The following is a 23,111-nucleotide window of genomic DNA, read 5'->3' as shown; positions in this document are numbered from 1 at the left end:
AATTCAACTCGCAGTAATCCACAGCATTCATCTGGAATTCGTTATGAATTTGCAGCCATTGTTTTAAAGTGTTACCAATTAAGGTAGGGCACTGACTCCAACAGGTCATTTTAAACTTGCAAGAATTAACTCATTTATCATCTAAACCAAAGACACTAAGCTTTGCTGAATCATTTTGAACGGAGGGAGGAAACACTGCTTGATGAAGACATTCAGACTGTTAGGCTACAGATACACAAAGAGGCTTCCCAAGCAAAGTTCACACACACATCGCTGCCGAGGCATAACTGAAAACAAGACCAGTTCAAGTGGTTGGAATTAACAAAACATTTCATGAATCAGGCAGCGTGTATTAATGCAGCTGATGAGAAACAAAATACATTCAAATTGAAATCTCAAAGTGGCAATGCCTCTAAAATATGTTGAAATTCATGCAGCTTGAAACAAGCACGCTCCTCTAAAGATGAGTGCATTTTTCATTTCATTTCAGTATTTCGAGCACTTCTCAAAATATACACACTATGCACTACACCCAGGGGTTCAGGTGCGCTGGATCACACAGCCAGTACATTTGTGTCTAACAGGTGAGAATGATAGTTTGCAAATGAGGAACCAGATGAAAAAAGAACTTGTTACAGAATATTCTCCTAGGATGCTGAATAATAAACACAAGACCAGCAGATTAAACAGCGTATTTTATTTATTGACGTTTAAAGGATAACATATGAGTATCATTGACTGGATAAGGGGTACTGCAATGAAAGCATGTGTGTTATATTGTCAAAGAGCAGTCGTTCTGTTAATTAGTTAAAAGTGGGCTTTGCTACAATTACCACAGCTCACTTGGAAGAGTGTTTCTGCACCTCTAACTGAAACCAGGGCGGCTTTGAAAACTGCACAAGAGGACGTTACGTTTATAAGACGTGAAACATTTGATTTTACAACACTACTAAAGAGTGATAGAAAGACTACAGAATTCAGACTAGTTATTTATTTAATTTTTTTACAGCTGTGTCACTTAGAAACAGCACCTGCATTATGGTAATCAAATACAGTAGTCTCCGCGTATAGGAACGCCTCCTAAGAGAACACTTCAGCTTAGGGAACACCCTTGTAGTGAAAGGAACAGGAACTTTGCTAAAAGAACCCCTTTTTAGTACCGATGTCGATTCGCTGCTACCTGATTCAAACCTGATCCACTCCTGTTTTGTAACCCGATAACTCATCAAATTCAAATGGTTTATTCAGTCGTTTCAAAACTGACGTCATAGCGGGAGTAATCTGGAGCTGCTGCTGTATTTAACATGTGGGGCGGTGCCCTGTTAATAACCATTGTGTTAAGAGTTTCGTATTCGTTTATTGTTACGCTGCTGTGGCGTTATTACTGCATGCAGGGGTGCTTTGTTCATTTAGTTGATCACGTGCTTGGCTGTTGCGTTTCTCTTATTCTGTGCATTTCATATGTTGATGCAGTCCATCAGGACAGAAATAACACATGCATTTGGATGTATTAATTCATATCATAATTGGCCTTGCATATTGTGTCCGGTGGTCAGCTTTGTCTTGCAGAACACTTGGCTTGCTTCCCAAGGGCTGATTTAGCCAGACTACTGTAACAGTTTTCACATTCACCTTCAGTGACAGCAAACTCTATTAAAAACATCTCTTTTTATTATAGATATCCAAGCACTAACACTTTTAATTACTGACACTATATGAATATGATGCATCCGTGCCTGTACACATTTTAAATGACCTAATCAAACACTATGCAGTGATTCTATAAATGAGTTTTCCTGGTTTGAAAACAACACTTGGAAATAGTCCCAATCCCAATAATACTTATTTTGCTTGCAATACAGTTCAACAGTTATGTATAATATTATATATATTATATATATATATATATATATATATATATATAAAAACCCGAAAAGCTTGGGACTTCTTTAAGAAATTAAAATCTTTTAGAAAAGCAAATCGTATTTAGCATTTAGTTTCAAATAGTAAAGTTTATCATCAGTAGTCATCACCCCCCCCCCCCCCCCAAAATCATCATTTAAAATGTTATATTTTAATTTTTAAAACAAAATGATAAAATAACTTGAATTACATCTGTTTAAATTAGCATATCCTTTGTATGTTTGTTCTAAAATTCTCCCTAGTTCTATAAAACAGTTCAACAATACTACTGTGTCGATTGTGTGCTCCAGTCTTCTGATAAAACCATTGTGTGACTGGCTTATCCAGGAACAAGTCCAACTTGGCTTTCCTCTGTTGGCAGACAGCTATCAAGGAGCCTCAGGTCCAAGCTGAGCATGTCTCAATTCCAGTAAGGGTTTATAAATGATGTAGACCCCGTCCTTTCCAAGCAGTGTCAGTCTTCAAGCTGCCATTGCTGGGCCTTAGAGCCATCACATATCCCCATAGCAACGTAGCCTTTATGGCTAAGTGGGTCAACAACCATCAAACACTGGCCAACAGACACTTGGTACAGGCGGTTACTCCTCTGAAAAAAAAAAAAAAAAAAGATGGATGTTAGTTTTCATCTAAACAGTTAACAATCAGTTGGCCACTAAGCAGTAAATGTTGGGATATCACTGTAGGGAACCAGGTTGTGCCGTGTCCAGTGTATACGAGTAGAACATTCAATGCAGTGAATACTGTCCTCTCACACTAGTCAGATGGCCAAAGGCAAGCACCTATGAAACAATATCGTCTCCCCACATGCGCACACACACACCCACTGCACAGTATTCACAATTATACAGTAACAGACCACTGCTCTTCCATAGCTTTCCATCCATTAGCTATTCATGTACTTATTTAAACTTTGTATTAGAGAAGTTGTGTAGGTCAAAATGAGTTTCGGAGACAATGGCTTTAGGAGAAATGCCCTTCAGTAAAAAGGAATAGCCAGTTCTGCTCTCCAACACAATCTGCAACAGCTCAAATGTACCAGGATTCAATTGTGTACTTTTTAAATATTGTAACTGTGGCTTCTGAATGGTGCATCTAGTAAAGGCTATCTGCGTGTAGTGCAGGATGCGCCTTATAGCATAGAGATCGCAGGTTCGAATCCATTGCCAACCGTGACCGGGGGTTTCCTAGGAGGCGGCGCACAATTGGCCAAGCGCCGTCTGGGTAGGGAGGGATTAGTCGGCTGGGCAATCTATGGTTCACCGCGTACCAGCGCCCCCTGTGGCTGATAGGGCACCTGTGGGTCTGCAGTGGAGCCATTCAGATCTGTGTTGTCCTCCGGCACATAAAGGTTGTAATTAAACACTAAATGAAATTCCTCAGCCTGTCCATCAAACAGACTGAAATGATCATACTGTCGGTCAGTACATTTACTGGGTGGTTCATTCTGTTCCTCCTGTTTTCATGATCAGTAATCCTTCCATTTCTTTAACACTGTCAGCTGGCCTACCTGGTGTCTAATAATGTCCCTCAACAAAAAAACGAGCAATTGTTAAGGTGAAATGGAAGCTTAGTTATGCCCTCACCTCTCTTGTGTTTATTCAAAGGTTGATGTTCATGCCCCTTTCTCTTTCTATTTATTATTATGCCTTATTTGCGAAGCTCTCTGCATAAGCAACTGACAGCCCGCCCCTGGAACACAATGTAGATACTAGGATTGTGACTGGCTCCAGATGGACTGGGCAGTGTAACTAAACAAATTACCATCTCAGTTCTAGCCCTAACCTCCAGACAGCCTCAGGCAGACAGAGACAGCCTCTTACCCCGAATGTCCACTGCTGCGAGCCCCCGGAGCCGTGGCACTTCATGAGACGAGGCGGGTCAGAGGAGCGCGTTTCTGACATGTCCAGACACAGCAGCCCGGCCAGGATCAGCTCCTGCTCCTCATCGTAGGCCCATGCCTGGGAACCAAAGCACAGTCAGACAGACAGCACCCGGCTTCACAAGGAGGTGTAACTGCACCCCCCTCTAGTGATTAAATGAAATCATTGCAGTGTAAAATAAGAATGCGAGACCGCATCATGAACACAGCCACGTTAACAGTGTAAGGCAATTTAGCATAACATGACCGGTAATCCCTTTTGAAAGGGGAGACTAAGACCAGGAGTGCAGAATGAAGCACCATGACGAGTTTAAATCTCCGAAGACCATGGATTATTTCATCCAGCGTTTATTTCCAAACACAGCATAATGGAGATACGAGGTTTGAAGGTTAATCCAGTACCTGCTCTGGATCTTCAGAGTCGCAGTCTCTCAACACCACGATCCCTGCCTTCTCGCTGGGGCGGCCCTGGGCAACCAGGCATGTGCTCGTCAGAAGGTTACGGAGCTGAATGAGAAACAGCAGTTACAGGACATGGAGAGTAATCTAATGGACTCCACTGAGAAGCAGGGCTGCCTCGACAGCAATGTGGTGCAACACAGCTGGAGGTTCTGGAAGCATAAAGTGTTCCATATACTGGAATCATAAACATCACCAGAAGTAGTCTACTCATCATTCAGCCCTCTGCACTGACACTGCAAAGCATGAAGCAAAACTAGGGCTGACCTACCATCAATCAACTAATTACTTTCAATGTGCATTCTTACTCAGAATGGTCTTTGCTTCTGTTAGGCAGAAGTGTTAGGTTTTATTTATTTATTTATTTATTTAATACACCAGTATAAATGGAATAATGTACGGTTCAGAATATATTACCAGACAACAGAAGTATCTACTTGGTTTTGGGAAGTAAAAAAGGGGGGGGGGGCAGACCCTATAAAAACCAATGGAATAGCCCCAATTTAAAAGCTATGCGCTGCTGCTGTTGCTTGGAGAGGAACATTAATAGAAGCGCTCGGCTGCTCACGGCCTTGACGGGCGGCGGTTGTTTATCCAAACCAGGGATTTGAACCGGATTCTTTTCCATTATGGTTTCGATCCGAACTTAACCGGAATGTTCAGCTCCGGTCCTGAAAGTTCAGAACGGCTGATTTTGTTTTGTTTCGAACTAAATGAAATAGCGGTTCAGTGTTTTTTTTTTCTAGCCAAGTAAGCTATTGCAGAGAGTCCTACTCCAGAGAATCGCACAGCTCTCTATCAAAACATCACGAGAGGCAGCATGTTCAACAAACGACTTGTCAGCATTGAGGCTTAATCCTGCTCACAGTGGAGAAGATCCTTAAAAGAGCATTCATATTTGGAAAGATAACCAAGTGGCAGTCATCTCAGACTTCAATTAGTGCTGGATTTTTCCCCCACAGTCGATTTGCGCTTTATTTGTTGAACGAAGACTAAAAACTTCAGTTTCACCCATATTAACATTGTACAACAAAGTACATGTCAGTACTACTACTACTACTAGACTGTGCAGTGTCATTTTGAAAGCAGCTGTTCAATTCGCAATCTAGTAAAATATGATTCTTAATTAGCATGCTCCCTGGTTGACTTTCCCAAAGATGAAGTAACAAACGCATCATCCAGTCAATTTGGTAATTTTCTCTTCTGACATTTATTTTCACATGTTGCCATTTCTACTGCTGAAGTAGATGAATTCTGTAATTTGCAGATTTGGAGGAAGAGGATGATATGCGAGTTGGTTTTGTGGCTTCATTATCTGTCCGTTGTATGTTTAACACATTAAATGCTCATTTGTTTTGGCATGTTGACCGCTGCACTACCAATTAGTTTGCTCAAAAACACCACATTTTAAATAATCCACGCCAATTACCTCACAAGCTGTCAATCAAACACAGCTTGCACATGATTCATCGTGTGACACGAAGATCTCACCCAAAACACTGCATCATAACTAATACTTTGCTTTGATTGGCTAAAGCCTGCAACATTGTCTCTGAAGCCTATTGGTCCTAAACTTGAGCTCCCCCTTTCAGGTGCACAGTTTGAAAAAAAGCACACACTTTGAGCAAATACAAGACTTATCACGTAACCTGGATCTAGCATGGAGCCGACCGCAAGGTGGAAGTCTGATCAGATAAGGTGCCATCTGATTCACTGGCTGCTCCGAAAAAGACAGCTAAAATAAGCTGGCTGTGATGTAATGCTTTTTCGTTGACCACTGAGGTGTAAGACCATGAGAAGAGCGCTTTTTTGAAATTATTGTATGTTTGAAAATGGAACGAGGACAGAGAGAACAGGCTGAAAGGGAACGAAAAAAGTTATTAACCGATAAACAAAATCTTGAATATCGTTTTCATTCCAGAACGTAATGCATTAATTTCGGTTATTGTTTCTGTTCCATGAAAATGTTTTTTTTCCCCCCATTTATCATTCCAATTCCGGTTCGAATTCCTGGTCCAAACTGTACTATGACCTGTTATTGCAGGATAATAGGATTTGTAAAAAAACAATGAAAGTGAATGGCAGAGACCTTCCACTTGAAATAAAATGTTGCTTAAATCTGAGCACCCGCTGGGGACAATGGTTACACTGGTTCAGTGTTGAACTGTATTTTAACACGGAATTTAGCTCCGTTGGTTGGAGACCCCTGTTCCAATGTGACCACCACAAAGCATGACGTGTGGGTCACACGTTGGGGTACGTGCTCGTCCATTGGGGACGTGTTCTACATGACCTGTGTGTTTGTGTGTGTGTCACGTTGGGGACGTGTGTATACGCACGTGATGATGTGTGGTACGTATGGGGACGTTGTACCATGTATGGGGTGTGTGTGTGGTACGTGGGGACGACACACAACACCCACACACACACACACCATGCAACCCCTGCACACACATACACACACACACACACCATGCAACCCCTGCACACACATATACATACACACACACACACACATGCAACCCCTGCACACACATATACATACACACACACACACCATGCAACCCCTGCACACACATATACATACACACACACACACCATGCAACCCCTGCACACACACACACACACACACACACACAACCCCTGCACACACATACACATACACACACACACACACACATATACATACACATACATCGACACACACACACACCCTGCAACCCCTGCATACACACATACATACAACACACACACACACACACACACCACCATGCAACCCCTGCACACACATACACACACACATGCAACCCCTGCACACACACACACACATGCAACCCCTGCACACACATACACACACAACCCCTGCACACACATACACACACACACACACAATGCAACCCCTGCACACACATATACATACACACACACACCATGCAACCCCTGCACACACACACACACAATGCAACCCCTGCACACACAAGTGTATGTGTGTGGTGCAACGTGTGGGGACGTGCAAACCCTGGACACACACATGTTGTACAAACACCAAATATACACACACACACACCATGCAACCCCTGCACACACACACACACACAGTGCAACCCCTGCACACACATATACACACACACACACAAAGAGGCAGGGTTTGTCTCCTCATTCCCATTGTGACAATGGTTAGATAATGCAACATATTTTACATTTGTTTTTTTAGTTCACATTTATTTATGAACCTTACTCACTTATTTAGTAAGCTTACTCAAATCAGACTAAGTTTACTCTGCTGTTTAGTGTTTATTTTGAGAATACCTACTCTTCAGTTACTCCCCTTTCATGCAAGCCACCCTATGGGGAGGCTTACACAAAGACCAAATTATGAAGTATCTAGGGGGTCTCCCAGGCAGAAACATCACCAAATAAGAGTTGAATGAAAATCTTATACAATTTTTCTACTGGTTTCACTATTTCCACAGGTAGGCCAAATAGTAATATTCAGATTGCCTGTTCTGTAGTAAAGGTTTTTTGTATTATTATTATTCCTCCTATTACCAGGCTTTCAGACAGACGCGTGCTACAGGGTAAATCAACGAAACCATTTCTGTAACAATAACATCCCAAGTAAATACAAAAACGAAGCTAAGTGGTAGCAGCAATGAAATGCAGGATTTATTTCCATGAATCTGGATGCAGATACAAAAGGGTTTGTGGGATCCTTACTCTTCCTCGCTGCAGGACTTTGGGTCGCCTCAGTGCCTTGTTCACAAACACAGGGTGCTGTACTTTGGCATTGGGAGCTGACACCTGCATCTCTGGGTAGATGTGGTCCAGGTACCACTTAAACGAGTTGCAGTGGAGTCGTTTTCTCACAGCCAGTCGCTCGCTGATATCTCCATAGTTCCGGCTTCTCAGCTCTGGTCTCAATGCAAAGTACTGCTCCTAAGTAAGATAAAACCAAGTAGTTGTGTTAGTGTAGGACACACACACATGCTATTTTAGTTCAATTTTAACTAGAAGAGGATTAAGTGATGTCATAGTTAGCCACAGCAGTCTTTTAAAAACAGATAACCAAAACTAGGTTCAGGTCTTAAGCTTTCACTCTCTGCTAACCCTACTGATCAAACTCGATCAATTACTAGACAAGGTAGATCAAAGGAAGGGCTTTCTCAAAGGCAGTGCAGGTGCACCTTGTACTCATCCATCCACACATGAGCCAGGCGCAGAGAGTTATGTGCCATGGTGTCCTGACCTCCAGGTGACCCGTATGGCCGGCGCTTGCGGAAAATGTGTCCGACTCTCGAGCAAGGGATTATTAACAACTTGCCACCACACATCCAGACCTGTGAAGAGCATAAAGAGCATGAACATCAAAGCAGCTCAACTGAACTACAGTCAATTAGCATTGGAGACCCAGTGTAAACCCGTTGTAAAACAAGTGCCTGTCTTATATATCTTGCCTAACTGTGTGTGTGTGTGTGTGTGTGTGTGTGTGTGTGTGAAGCTGAACTTTGTGAGCTCTGCTTACATTCTGTTTTCCAAACAATATCTAAACACTGTCTGTTTATTAGCATGAGTTACAATGTTGCTCCAGACTACACAAGGTCCAGTGTAGCCCACTTTCTCAATTCCTTGTTCCTCTGTGTCCTGAGTTGGCCGAGATTGAAAATATCCTCTCACCTTGCAGCTGAGCTTGAGCACAGTGTTCTCAAGAGTGCTCACAATATTTTTTTAACCTTCACTGAGCTTACATTCCAACTGGCTAGTTGTGCAAAGATTACATTATATAAAACAATACCTATTACTATTTTTTTAGGGCTTGTGAAAGAAGTCACATTGAATGAACTAAATAAATGAACTTAGAGTCAGTAATGTACTGACAATAAAAAGTCCTGAAGATCTGTTGTAGTTGGGGCTGTAGAAGCTGTATTTCAAGCCATGTTGTCCTGATTTGCTAGTGACCAGACACACTGTCAGGAAGTTTCATGCAGAGTTAGACTGCAATAGGAACTAGTCAGTTGCTCCCAGATAAATCAGCAGTGCCCTTACTCTAAAGGAGATCTCCAAGTTCTCTCCTCCCCAGATGTCCATGCCGCTGTCATACTGCCCCAGCTCATTAAAATACTTCCTGTCCATCGCAAACAAGCCTCCTGCCATCGTGGGAGACCTGAAACACAGCAGTACACGTTGCTTGCCATCGGGCACTGCAGGCACAATTGTACCAGGTTAAGTTTCCTATCTACGTACAGTACTGTGCAAAAGTTTTAGGCAGGTGTGAAAAAATGCTGTAAAGTAAGAACGCTTTCAAAAATAGACATGCTAATAGATTATTATAATTATCAATTAACTAAATGCAAAGTGAGTGAACAGAAGAAAAATCTAAATCAAATTCATATTTGGTGTGACCACCCTTTGCCTTCAAAACAGCATCAATTCTTCTAGGTACGCTTGCACAGTCAGGGATTTTGTAGGCATATAGTCAGGTGTACGATTAAACAATTATACCATCAATCAATAAATAGGTTGAAACACAATCATTAACAAACAGAAACAGCTGTGTAAGAGGAATAAAACTGGGTGAGGAACAGCCGAACTCAGCTAACAAGGTGAGGTTGCTGAAGACAGTTTACTGTCAAAAGTCATACACCATGGCAAGACTGAGCACAGCAACAAGACACAAGGTAGTTATACTGCATCAGCAAGGTCTCTCCCAGGCAGAAATTTCAAAGCAGACAGGGGTTTCCAGATGTTCTGTCCAAGCTCTTTGGAAGAAACACAAAGAAACGGGCAACGTTGAGGACCGTAGACACAGTGGTCAGCCAAGGAAACTTACTGCAGCAGATGAAAGACACATCATGCTTACTTCCCTTCGCAATCGGAAGATGTTCAGCAGTGCCATCAGCTCAGAATTGGCAGAAAACAGTGGGACCCTGATAAACCCATCTACTGTCCGGAGAAGTCTGGTCAGAAGTGGCCTTCATGGAAGACTTGCGGCCAAAAAGCCATATCTCCGACGTGGAAACGAGGCCAAGCGACTCAACTATGCATGAAAAGGAACCGGAGTGCAGAAAAATGGCAGCAGGGTGCTCTGGACTGATGAGTCAACATTTGAAATATTTGGCTGTAGCAGAAGGCAGTTTGTTCACCGAAGGGCTAGAGAGCGGTACACGAATGAGTGTCTGCAGGCAACAGTGAAGCATGGTGGAGGTTCCTTGCAAGTTTGGAGTGCATTTCTGCAAATGGAGTTGGGGATTTGGTCAGAATTAATGGTCTCCTCAATACTGAGAAGTACAGGCAGATACTTATCCATCATGCAATACCATCAGGGAGGCATCTGATTGGCCCCAAATTTATTCTGCAGCATGACAACAACCCCAAACATACAGTGAAAGTCATTAAGAACTATCTTCAGCGTAAAGAAGAACAAGGAGTCCTGGAAGTGATGGTATGGCCCCCACAGAGCCCTGATCTCAACATCATCGAGTCTGTCTGGGATTACATGAAGAGAGAGAAGCAACTGAGGCTGCCTAAATCCACAGAAGAACTGTGGTTAGTTCTCCAAGATGGTTGGGCCAACCTACCTGCCGAGTTCCTTCAAAAACTGTGTGCAAGTGTACCTAGAAGAATTGATGCTGTTTTGAAGGCAAAGGGTGGTCACATCAAATATTGATTTGATGTAGACTTTTCTTCTGTTCACTCACTTTGCATTTTGTTAATTGATAAATATAAACTATAAACATGTCTATTTTTGAAAGCATTCTTACTTTACAGCATTTTTTCACACCTGCCTAAAACTTCTGCACAGTACTGCATATTTTATAGAAGTTATAATTTTACAGGTTTTTTTTTCGAAGTTTTGGCAGGGCAATTTCTACAACTCCATAGAGTTTGCAGAACCATTTTAAAATGTCAAAGTATTAAAATAATAAAAATGGTGACAGAAGGGGATAGGAAGGATTTTTTTTTATCAGATGAATACTAATTCTTCTTGAGGGATAATTCTTGAACTGTTTCTGACTGATACAGTACTTATGAAACTTTGCAATACTTGTTTACCAGAAAGCCTTAACACATGTTTAATTTGGCCTGTGTCTTTGCTGCTGTCATGAAGGCATTGCGCCGCACTATCCCAGACAGACTTACCGGATTGGTACAGTGGCCCCCTCGGGGCCGTTCAGCTCAGAGAGAGGCACAGGATCCCATTTAAAGTGCAGGCCCCAGTTGAAGCCCCCCCGCACGATGGGGGAGGAGCTGTAGCGGAGGGTGTCTGCACTGATGATGTCAATCACGGGGCACACCACCGCCTGCCGGTCCTCCTTTATGGGGGTCAGTAGAGGCTGCAGCCACATCTCATTCACCTCACAGTGACTGTCCAAGAAAACCAGGACCTCCCCTAGGGGTGGGAGCACAGAGGTAGGCTCAGCACAGGACTGGTGTGGTCAAATCCTGTTCTTCAATTTCATTTCCTCATTAAAATCAATTCCAAATCCAATTCCTTCCTTCACAGAACTGGAGTTGATATTTTAGAGACACATAAATTGTTGTGTTGGTTCAACTGCTTTCATTTGAAGCTAGTTTAATTGGCTAACAAACAGTGCCTTCAGTTGAAGTAATGTGTTGCTGCTGTGATTGCAATTTTGAACTGTGATGTGCTGCAGCTGATTAAAAGGGAATGTAAATTGGAATTAGAAATTAATTTTAAAAAGGAAGTGGAATTGAAACACAGGCACTGACCCCCCTCCTCTCTCAGGGACCTCGTTTGTCTAATTAAAGCTCGTAACATTTCCCATTTTCCAGTGTGTGCTTTTTTTCACCCTTTCATAGAGCTTACATTTTTTACATGCCTTCCTGAAACAATACTACAGTCACCAGAGATGTCACTTTTGTCAGATTTCGTGATATTTCACTTTAGGTTGAAAAGCAGGATTCCTGTTGGCACATGTTTGTTTATTTAAGTGCAATATAAATCCTGGAATGGCTCAAACAGCTAAGCAATGGTTATTCACATCCAAGACAGTACTGATGGTGAAGGGACAATAAATAAATAAAAAAAATAAAAATACTGGCATTCACAACATACATTTCATATGATCATACATGCATTTCATATACGGTTGTATGGAGTGTGCATCTTAAGAATAAACGTTATTTCTTACCAGTTGCTTGAGATGCCCCAATCATCCTGCCTCTAATCAGCCCTTCTCGTTTTGCATTGCGCACCAGCTTCACTTTGCTAGGAAGGTTCTTCTTGATATAGGCGTCTAGCTCCTCCTTCAGGTCAGCTGTGGAAATGCACATAAACAAAGTCACACAAAAAGCTCACCAACCAGACGTGTCGTGGCGAGCTTTCGCTTTGACTTCATTTTAATTCATTATTTTTACTTTTCTGCCAAAAGTCCAACATAAGAAATCTTATCAGAAAAAAACAACCCTGAAATATTATCACAATAAAGAACTTGATAAAGCATGAATAATATTCTTTACAAAAACTGTCTATATTACTCCCAACAAATAAGCAGATTGTTCTAACAACTCTACAGTGTGTTGCCTTGTGTGCAGCACACTGAATATTCAAGTGTAATACAGTACAGAGCAGAGGTGTCCAATCACGGTCCAGGAGGACCATTCCACTCCAGGTTTAACAGGTGATATAATTAACTACTGCAGGGTCTGGATGCAGGTTTCATTGGTTGCTTAAACAAATTTAGAACAGGGTTGGAACAAAGATAAGGAGTGGAAGAGCCAACTTTAACTAGCAATGAGATGAGAGATCTCCTACTAGAGAAAAGTTGAGAACTCACCAGAATTAGCCAGCCTGTAGGACCTAGGGCGAATAACTGCTAAACCTGACTGGATAATTAATCTCATGTCTCTCGACTTCAATAAAGACAAAAAAATACTGGGATCATGGAAGGCACATAATGAGGCAGTGGTTACTGAAGATATAGCTCCAAAACATTGCATATAGCATTACTGCCAGCTACACCAGATAGCCCCAATTTTAATAAACTGTCCTAACAGGTATTGATATAGCAAGTGATTGCTCCACATTGTTCATGCAGACCAGGGGTGGCCCGAGTTCTCAATTACTTAATTGAATCAGTTATTTTATTAATTGGTCAACACTAACATTTTTTCCAGGTCTTTAGCCATTGACGATTTACAGATACCCAGGAAACCTGCGGGATTGTGGCTCTCCAGGACCAGGGTTGGCCACCCCTGACAAACCAAAAAACAATGGGCTTTACTTCAATGCAATTACTTTTGCATACTCCACAGTAGAATTCTAATAGATCAGAAGTGTTTCTTTATGCCCTAAGCGCGTATGAAATAATACTTGCTGAATTCGCTGTTGTCATCCACCAGTATGACTTCGTGCAGCAGGTAGGATGGGGTTCGATCTAAAACACTGTGCACCGTGCGCAGCAGGGCTGAGAACGCTTCGTTAAAGAAACAAATCACAACACTGGCACTCGGGAGGTCCACAGGGTAGGGCTTTCCTTTACATCTGCAGGCACAATTACAGGGAAGAGTTAGCATGCGTTTATATCAGGGATGGAAATAAGACTCCTGCTGCATAGCAGTTTCACCCACCCCAGGTTTTACTGTGAGGTTGGTTAATACAATCAGTTTTATTCAAATTGCTTCGCTTCATGTTCACAAAACAAAGAGGTTTCTCTTTGATCACCTACTTTGTGTTCCTGGTGTCAGGCAGCTCCCTGCGATAGCCCAGCCGGTTACTGATGAGTACATTAAAAGCATGTTTGTGGTAGCCCATGTCTCTCACCTCCTGGTCCACTTCATTGAAAATCATTCCTGGGGGAAAAACATAAACAAATAAAGTGACCACTATCAATACAACTCCAAATACTGTTCTCAGATACCAGGGTATTTAGTAAGTAAGGGGTCTGAGTGAGGAAACACGGGGAATACAATTCCCACCCCTAGTCTTGCTGTAAATCATTTGCTGTATTCATTTGCTCCATAATTTGTGCCAGTACTGCATTTTACTGAAACGACCAGGTTCTAGGAGTTTGAAGAATCGATCCCCTGGTAAATCTGCACATACAAACTAGATCTTCATTTTATTTTTACCAGTATCGTGGTTTTATTTGTCCTCGTACCCATTTCTGGAGAGAACTCTGCCGCTTTCTTGCGGCCCTCCTCCTTGCCCCAGTGCTGGTTGGGACCCTGCAGCCAGATGGGGCTCCTTGTGAAGTGGGGCTGGAACTTCCTGGGGAAGTACTTGAAGGACTGGCCCCCCTTGACGGGCACATTCTTCAAGGGCTGGCTTTCCTGGCTAAGGTTGAAGTAAATGAAGAGCAGAAGTGTCCAGGTCACGGAAGTGAATAGACACCCATAGCAGAAATAGCGCAATGTGACGCTGCCCATGGTAGCCCTAGCATCGCTGGGGGGTCATTCTCATTCGCCTGAAACAAAAAACACATACACTACATGGATAGTAGCTAGATTTACACTGTGGCCCATGCTAAAAACAAGTCATATTGAGTTTTTGTGACATGAAAAAGTCGCATTGCACGGTAAACAAACAAACAAACCAGCAGAGAGGTAACCAGAGACAGCGCCACCCACTGGCTGGGAGACTAATTGGTACATTCCTACACACAGCATGTAAATAGTCTTTGGTCCCAAATGTACTTTCAACCAGGCAGTTAAAGTCCAAATCTACAAGCGAACAAGCGATCAAGCAATCAATCCGATGACGCATCGCAGACCACAAGTGATCTTTGACACAAACAGGGACTCTGACATTGCTTCTTAAAAGCTCAATATTAAAATATATTGTACATAAAACAATGAAATCCTAAGTAATACAAAGTTATCAGAAGTTAATTAAATATAATAGGATTATATTCAACACTTCTTGTCATTCATACATTATGAAAATTGACAGCAATGAGTATGAACCCAGAAAGGTACGCTCTATTCAGAGATAGTACTGACAGATATCTTGAATATCATATTTTCAAAATCCATGTAACAAACACAACATTTGATTACAGTGCATCTCTCATGGTTTCTGATGTCACAGAACCCCTCGATCGCACACAGTTTAAAATTAAAAAAAAAAAAAAGGGGGGAGGGGGAGAAGAGAAATCCAAGTCCACCACCACCTTCACTGTCATTATCTCACTGATCAGAAATCAGGGTCCCCTCATTACAGCTGCATGAACGACTCATATTATAATCCAACAGACTCAAGTGTGGCTCATTCACATTGTGAGAAGTGCAATCTGTTCATAGTGTACAGTATTTAGCAGGGCCTGATTGTTTAAACTCCTGCTACCTGGTCATTTCAATAATATACCTAAACCAGGAAAGCCGTGAACCCCAGTCCTGAATGAAGGGCTAGTGAGAGTGCTCTAAACCAGGAAAGCCGTGAACCCCAGCCCTGAATGAAGGGCTAGTGAGAGTGCTCTAAACCAGGAAAGCCGTGAACCCCAGTCCTGAATGAAGGGCTAGTGAGAGTGCTCTAAACCAGGAAAGCCGTGAACCCCAGTCCTGAATGATGGGCTAGTGAGAATGCTCTAAACCAGGAAAGCCGTGAACCCCAGTCCTGAATGAAGGGCTAGTGAGAGTGCTCTAAACCAGGAAAGCCGTGAATCCCAGCACTGAATGAAGGGCAAGTGAGAGTGCTCTAAACCAGGAAAGCCGTGAATCCCAGCACTGAATGAAGAGCTAGTGAGAGTGCTCTAAACCAGGAAAGCCGTGAATCCCAGCACTGAATGAAGAGCTAGTGAGAGTGCTCTAAACCAGGAGTTCTAATTACAGAGTGTCAACTCAGGAAATGCTAATCAAGTCTAACAATCAATCAACACCTGGCCACCTTCCACACCTGTCCTAATTAGGAAGGGCATTTTAACCTCCAGTCCTGACATATCTAACATAAACTTAAATATTTCAATACAACTGATTTACAAAAATCCAAAACAATTCAAACCCCACACTATTTACATGTACACGTGCAGGGCCTGAGCCGTGCCACAGTGCTGGTACGAAATTCATTAACTATACTGTGTTACTCACCCTGGATCAGACCATATTAATATTCAGAATACAGGAGACAGTCAAGCATTTATTTTCTAGAAAAAGGATTACCGAATAAACACAAAGCACTTGGTTAAGAGTGAATGCAAACAGATGCTTATCACATACAGTACACAGTGCTGTAACAGGTGCACACTGTGACTTTCCTTCAGCTCTTATCTATACACTTATCAGTAGACAATTGCTTATAGTCACCATTTAAGCCATAGAGCCCATCGAAGGCTTGACCGCATGTTAGCTGACCACGACTGGAGTTATACATTCCGAGCTGAAAGTGAGGGTGCCAACCAAAGTCGTGGTCAACTACTGCACGGTAGAGCCTTCATTGAGAAGGCACTATCTCTCAGAAAATGATTGGTAGCATTATTTTCTTAAAAAAAAAAAAAAAAAGAACACATTTTAAAACCTAGATTTACCTTGAACATGTAATGATTTGCCAGTACCCTTCCGCCAAGAAAGGTTTTATGAAAATTGTCCCAAAAATTTTCATAAAGCATCAAATACATAATGAGTGAGAAAAAATAAAACAAAACTTTACTTGTCAGAGCTGCTTGTAGTTTATCTGCACAGTGCTAGATATCTGAACAGAGCAATATTTCTGAACTGTCCGTGCCTCGATTTGCTGTCTGAGCTCCAATCGAGATGAGCGTTCGTTTCAAGTAATGAACATCAGCCAGGAAGAACTGACCATGAGCAGATGAAACGCAATCGTGAGATTATACTGTATTCACCACTGACCTATTCTGATTGAGCCTGCCTCTGAAGACCCTTACTCTAAACAGCACATGGCAATTAAGAGCTGCATGGTGCAGCACAGCAATCATTCTTTCAAAAGACTCTATAGTATACAGAGAGCACTGTAACTCTGTCATGGTACTGGCACACAACGACATGGAATTGGAGAGAGACAGTCTGTTTATTCTGCCTAAAGGCAGCAGACTCAAAGACCTGCACCTACATGTATGTGTTATGGCCTTCATCCTAAAGGCAGCAGACTCAAAGACCTTCACCTACATGCACACCCCCAGTTATGGCCTTCATCAATTCATCATCGGCACACCCCCAGCCACTGTCCTACAGGAATTCATCATCACACGGCACACCCCCAGCCACTGTCCTACAGGAATTCATCATCACACGGCACACCCCCAGCCACTGTCCTACAGGAATTCATCATCACACGGCACACCCCCAGCCACTGTCCTACAGGAATTCATCATCACACGGCACACCCCCAGCCACTGTCCTACAGGAATTCATCATCACACGGCACACCCCCAGCCACTGTCCTACAGGAATTCATCATCACACGGCACATCCCCAGCCACTGTCCTATAGGAATTCATCATCACACGGCACATCCCCAGCCACTGTCCTATAGGAATTCATCATCACACGGCACATCCCCAGCCACTGTCCTACAGGAATTCATCATCACACGGCACATCCCCAGCCACTGTCCTACAGGAATTCATCATCACACAGCACATCCCCAGCCACTGTCCTATAGGAATTCATCATCACACAGCACATCCCCAGCCACTGTCCTACAGGAATTCATCATCACACAGCACATCCCCAGCCACTGTCCTATAGGAATTCATCATCACACGGCACATCCCCAGCCACTGTCCTATAGGAATTCATCATCACACGGCACATCCCCAGCCACTGTCCTATAGGAATTCATCATCACACGGCACATCCCCAGCCACTGTCCTACAGGAATTCATCATCACACGGCACATCCCCAGCCACTGTCCTACAGGAATTCATCATCACACGGCACACCCCCAGCCACTGTCCTACAGGAATTCATCATCACACGGCACATCCCCAGCCACTGTCCTACAGGAATTCATCATCACACGGCACATCCCCAGCCACTGTCCTATAGGAATTCATCATCACACAGCACATCCCCAGCCACTGTCCTACAGGAATTCATCATCACACAGCACATCCCCAGCCACTGTCCTACAGGAATTCATCATCACACGGCACATCCCCAGCCACTGTCCTATAGGAATTCATCATCACACAGCACATCCCCAGCCACTGTCCTACAGGAATTCATCATCACACAGCACATCCCCAGCCACTGTCCTACAGGAATTCATCATCACACAGCACATCCCCAGCCACTGTCCTACAGGAATTCATCATCACACGGCACACCCCCAGCCACTGTCCTACAGGAATTCATCATCACACGGCACACCCCCAGCCACTGTCCTATAGGAATTCATCATCACACGGCACATCCCCAGCCACTGTCCTATAGGAATTCATCATCACACGGCACACCCCCAGCCACTGTCCTACAGGAATTCATCATCACACGGCACATCCCCAGCCACTGTCCTACAGGAATTCATCATCACACGGCACATCCCCAGCCACTGTCCTATAGGAATTCATCATCACACAGCACATCCCCAGCCACTGTCCTACAGGAATTCATCATCACACGGCACACCCCCAGCCACTGTCCTACAGGAATTCATCATCACACGGCACATCCCCAGCCACTGTCCTACAGGAATTCATCATCACACGGCACATCCCCAGCCACTGTCCTATAGGAATTCATCATCACACGGCACATCCCCAGCCACTGTCCTACAGGAATTCATCATCACACAGCACATCCCCAGCCACTGTCCTACAGGAATTCATCATCACACGGCACATCCCCAGCCACTGTCCTACAGGAATTCATCATCACACGGCACATCCCCAGCCACTGTCCTATAGGAATTCATCATCACACGGCACACCCCCAGCCACTGTCCTACAGGAATTCATCATCACACGGCACACCCCCAGCCACTGTCCTACAGGAATTCATCATCACACGGCACATCCCCAGCCACTGTCCTACAGGAATTCATCATCACACGGCACATCCCCAGCCACTGTCCTATAGGAATTCATCATCACACAGCACATCCCCAGCCACTGTCCTACAGGAATTCATCATCACACAGCACATCCCCAGCCACTGTCCTACAGGAATTCATCATCACACAGCACATCCCCAGCCACTGTCCTATAGGAATTCATCATCACACAGCACATCCCCAGCCACTGTCCTACAGGAATTCATCATCACACGGCACACCCCCAGCCACTGTCCTACAGGAATTCATCATCACACGGCACATCCCCAGCCACTGTCCTACAGGAATTCATCATCACACGGCACACCCCCAGCCACTGTCCTACAGGAATTCATCATCACACGGCACACCCCCAGCCACTGTCCTACAGGAATTCATCATCACACGGCACATCCCCAGCCACTGTCCTACAGGAATTCATCATCACACGGCACATCCCCAGCCACTGTCCTACAGGAATTCATCATCACACGGCACATCCCCAGCCACTGTCCTACAGGAATTCATCATCACACGGCACATCCCCAGCCACTGTCCTATAGGAATTCATCATCACACAGCACATCCCCAGCCACTGTCCTACAGGAATTCATCATCACACAGCACATCCCCAGCCACTGTCCTACAGGAATTCATCATCACACAGCACATCCCCAGCCACTGTCCTATAGGAATTCATCATCACACAGCACATCCCCAGCCACTGTCCTACAGGAATTCATCATCACACAGCACACCCCCAGCCACTGTCCTACAGGAATTCATCATCACACAGCACATCCCCAGCCACTGTCCTACAGGAATTCATCATCACACGGCACATCCCCAGTCACTGTCCTACAGGAATTCATCATCACACGGCACATCCCCAGCCACTGTCCTATAGGAATTCATCATCACACAGCACATCCCCAGCCACTGTCCTATAGGAATTCATCATCACAAAGCATGACACTTCACAGCACTACAGTCAGCTCAACTTTCTGGACTTCTTTGTGAAATACAGCATTGAATTAAGGGATATGCATACTTTCGAATGACCCCGCTTACTCACAACAGAAATGTCTGTATACAAGCAGGGAATGGATTAGATATATCAGCCCTGTTCCAATCCAGGCATACTGTTAAAGCTATTCATTAACAAAGATCCAGATGAGACGAGTGGGGGTGAGGGATATTACACGAATACTGGCACTGTATTTAATGTATTGCCGTCTGCGGTTTTATAATCAACCTAAAGGTCCCCGTTTTGAATGTTAAAGAGATTTCTGACCAAGAATATCGAGTCTGAAGGTTAGAGCAGATTTCCCGGCTGAATCGTGTGTGAGGCAATTCATAAATATGCGAGGCGAAATATAGGTCAACAACGTAAGGACAGTGACGAAACGTGTTGAGCTGGAGCATTTATTGTTAACAATAAAACAGAAAAACAAATCTAAAATGACTCAATTTTTAAAGCCATCATCGTACATATGTCGATCAAGATTTAAGAAGCTTGCGAGTCTATTGAAACCCGATAGTGTTATTGGCTTGCATATAAAACGAAGCATGTGACGTTTAGGCTAGTAAACCTTTTGATTGATATTAATAAACAGTATTACGGTGCTAAAATGCACGGTGAAAGCCAACCATTTATATATATATATATATATATATATATATATTCAGACTCGGTCTTGTCAAAATATTCGAATGAACTTGTAGGCTATTGCTAAATTACTTATCGTAACTGGATGTGCACAAAAGAAAAAGAGAAGTGGCAAATAATGAATAATAGAACAGATTAGGTTCCTAGTATTTTACAAGCGCGTATCTGGGTAGCACCGCACGCAGTATTATTATCTGGTTTCAAATGAGTACATCGGGCACCTTTTCACAAAACGGTACACGCTACAAATATAAAACAGAAAAACTAAATAATTATTGTCGGACGAGCTCATGAATAAATAGCACTGCACAGCACAGCAACAGTAGCAGTACACCAACGAGTCACTACTGAAACATAAAATCACTTACAGGTTGTTGTTCTGCATTCCCAAACAACACGATTTGCACCCGCTTACTCAGATCACAAAAACAAAGCTCAGTCTTCCCAGCCTGCTCGAACAATCGTGAAGACAGTGTCAGTATAGCACAGGACCAGAGCGCAGAGCAGGAGCAAACCCCAATCGCGACTGCTGTGTGAGCACTGGCAGCTGGACCAGGGGAACAAACACCAATAGCCGTTCACTATCGGATACGCCTGTCCAATCGGAAAGCAGAGACCCAGGCAGCCGACCCTCCTGTCCGACAGTAATTACCCTCGTGCGGAATTGCGGTAGCGAAGGCATCGGTCCTTTATGTGTCACATTATTACAGCGCACAAAATTTAAAAGAAGACAGTGTATAACGTACTCACCCAGTGCCGCAATCGTACATTTCATTTAAAGCGACGGTGACACAAACATATGCTGAACTCTGAGGATCGATTGCAGCGTACCAGTGACTTGGGGCCCTTTCACACCCACCTCGTTCATAAAGATCAGATTCAGAATCCACTTGCAAACGAACTACAATGTTGCAATTTCGCTTCACTTGGTTTCACACTGAAAAATATCAAACGAACTGTTTTTTTTTTTTTTCTCTAAGCTAGTTTTAGCCCCCATCAAGTGGACTAAAATGCGATCTGTTAAATCCTGCATCTCTGTACTAAATTAGTCGTGATTGCAGTGTACCAAACAGCTAATCCTGAAAATTGGTTTAGCGGACCCGAACAAGCGGAACAAGTTAGACCGATAATGAGGTCTAATCCACAATAAGACATTACAAATGCGGGTGGAAATTCACGATTTAAAGTGTTAAGACAAGCCCGCACATTTACGTGTACATAGCATTTGATAAAAACAATAAATAAAATACATTGAAGAGGCAAAAAGTTAAAAAAAATCTGAAAAGGTATTTAAAAATCAAATAATTAATATATTAATGACACAATGGTAAAGGTTATGACATTCGGCGTGATTCGGGCAAACACGTTTAGTAAAAGTACTCCTATATTCATAATGTAATTGCAGCCTGGTAGTACATGTCTTTGTATGCACTTTCCACTCGCGGATCAGGCATTTTTACTTGCCGGTAACCTATTGCTGCTTGACACTGAAAGGTGAGAAATGTGCTGTTTATATTTAATACACATTACACTGACATTTCAGTTTACATTGAAACGTGCATGCTAGTATTTAAATACACGGTATCTTATTGTGCAGCGCTGTATTAAAGTTTTTACAATATTTTAATGACAAAAACGAAGCTAATCTCTTAGGAACACTTTATTCCTCAACCATAATAAATTAGACAAAAAGGAATGAGTGCCACATTGCTCTAGTGGTGCATTTAAACTACCGGATACGTTCGCTACCTAAGAAAAGAAGACTGCTTAATACAGCGCATCAGCAATATACTAAGGTACAGTATACCACTACCTAGTGCCATTGTCATTTGTATTAAGGATATTTCTGTGACTTGGCGAGCAAACTTTACTGAACCAAAGGCTTCACTTTTCACTAGTTTTTAGCGTCATTGTCAACACGAGTCATTTAAAATGTTGAAACGTATTAGAAATCCTATTCAATCAAAGCAATGTCTCCCTTGTTCATTTGAAAGGCCCCTCCATGCTCTGCACGCAATTCCTCAATACTAACGGTAGGTGGAGCTCGCGAATTATGTCATGGTGAGATTGTGCAATCTAGGTTTGTATACAAACACTAAGATTTCGCAAACACAGTAATGTACTTGCTGGTAATTGCATACTGGCTGCACCCCACAGTCACCGTTATGTTAGTTCGAGTCTGCTGGGAGTTCAATGCTAATCAATTACCAGAATGGTCTATGTGTTGTAACAGTA

The 23,111-nt window shown here is 43.1% G+C and overlaps 1 protein-coding gene across 1 annotated transcript; it reads right to left on the bottom strand.

The window, feature by feature from the left end:
• Positions 1–2,059: 2,059 nt before the first annotated feature.
• LOC121310086 (polypeptide N-acetylgalactosaminyltransferase 11-like) lies at positions 2,060–21,415 on the bottom strand. The gene is made up of 12 exons (XM_041243328.1): positions 21,245–21,415; positions 14,381–14,686; positions 13,949–14,072; positions 13,598–13,764; positions 12,413–12,538; positions 11,400–11,649; positions 9,306–9,423; positions 8,447–8,599; positions 7,980–8,198; positions 4,205–4,309; positions 3,744–3,881; positions 2,060–2,509 (listed from the first exon to the last, which is right to left on the bottom strand). The coding sequence occupies exons 2-12, from the start codon at positions 14,646–14,648 to the stop codon at positions 2,378–2,380; spliced, it is 1,800 nt and encodes a 599-aa protein (XP_041099262.1). The 5' UTR covers positions 14,649–14,686; positions 21,245–21,415; the 3' UTR covers positions 2,060–2,377.
• Between the last annotated feature and the right edge of the window lie 1,696 nt (positions 21,416–23,111).

Source organism: Polyodon spathula, chromosome 3 (assembly GCF_017654505.1).
Source record: "Polyodon spathula isolate WHYD16114869_AA chromosome 3, ASM1765450v1, whole genome shotgun sequence".
Taxonomy (NCBI): domain Eukaryota; kingdom Metazoa; phylum Chordata; class Actinopteri; order Acipenseriformes; family Polyodontidae; genus Polyodon; species Polyodon spathula.
This window is presented reverse-complemented; position numbering and strand designations above follow the sequence as displayed.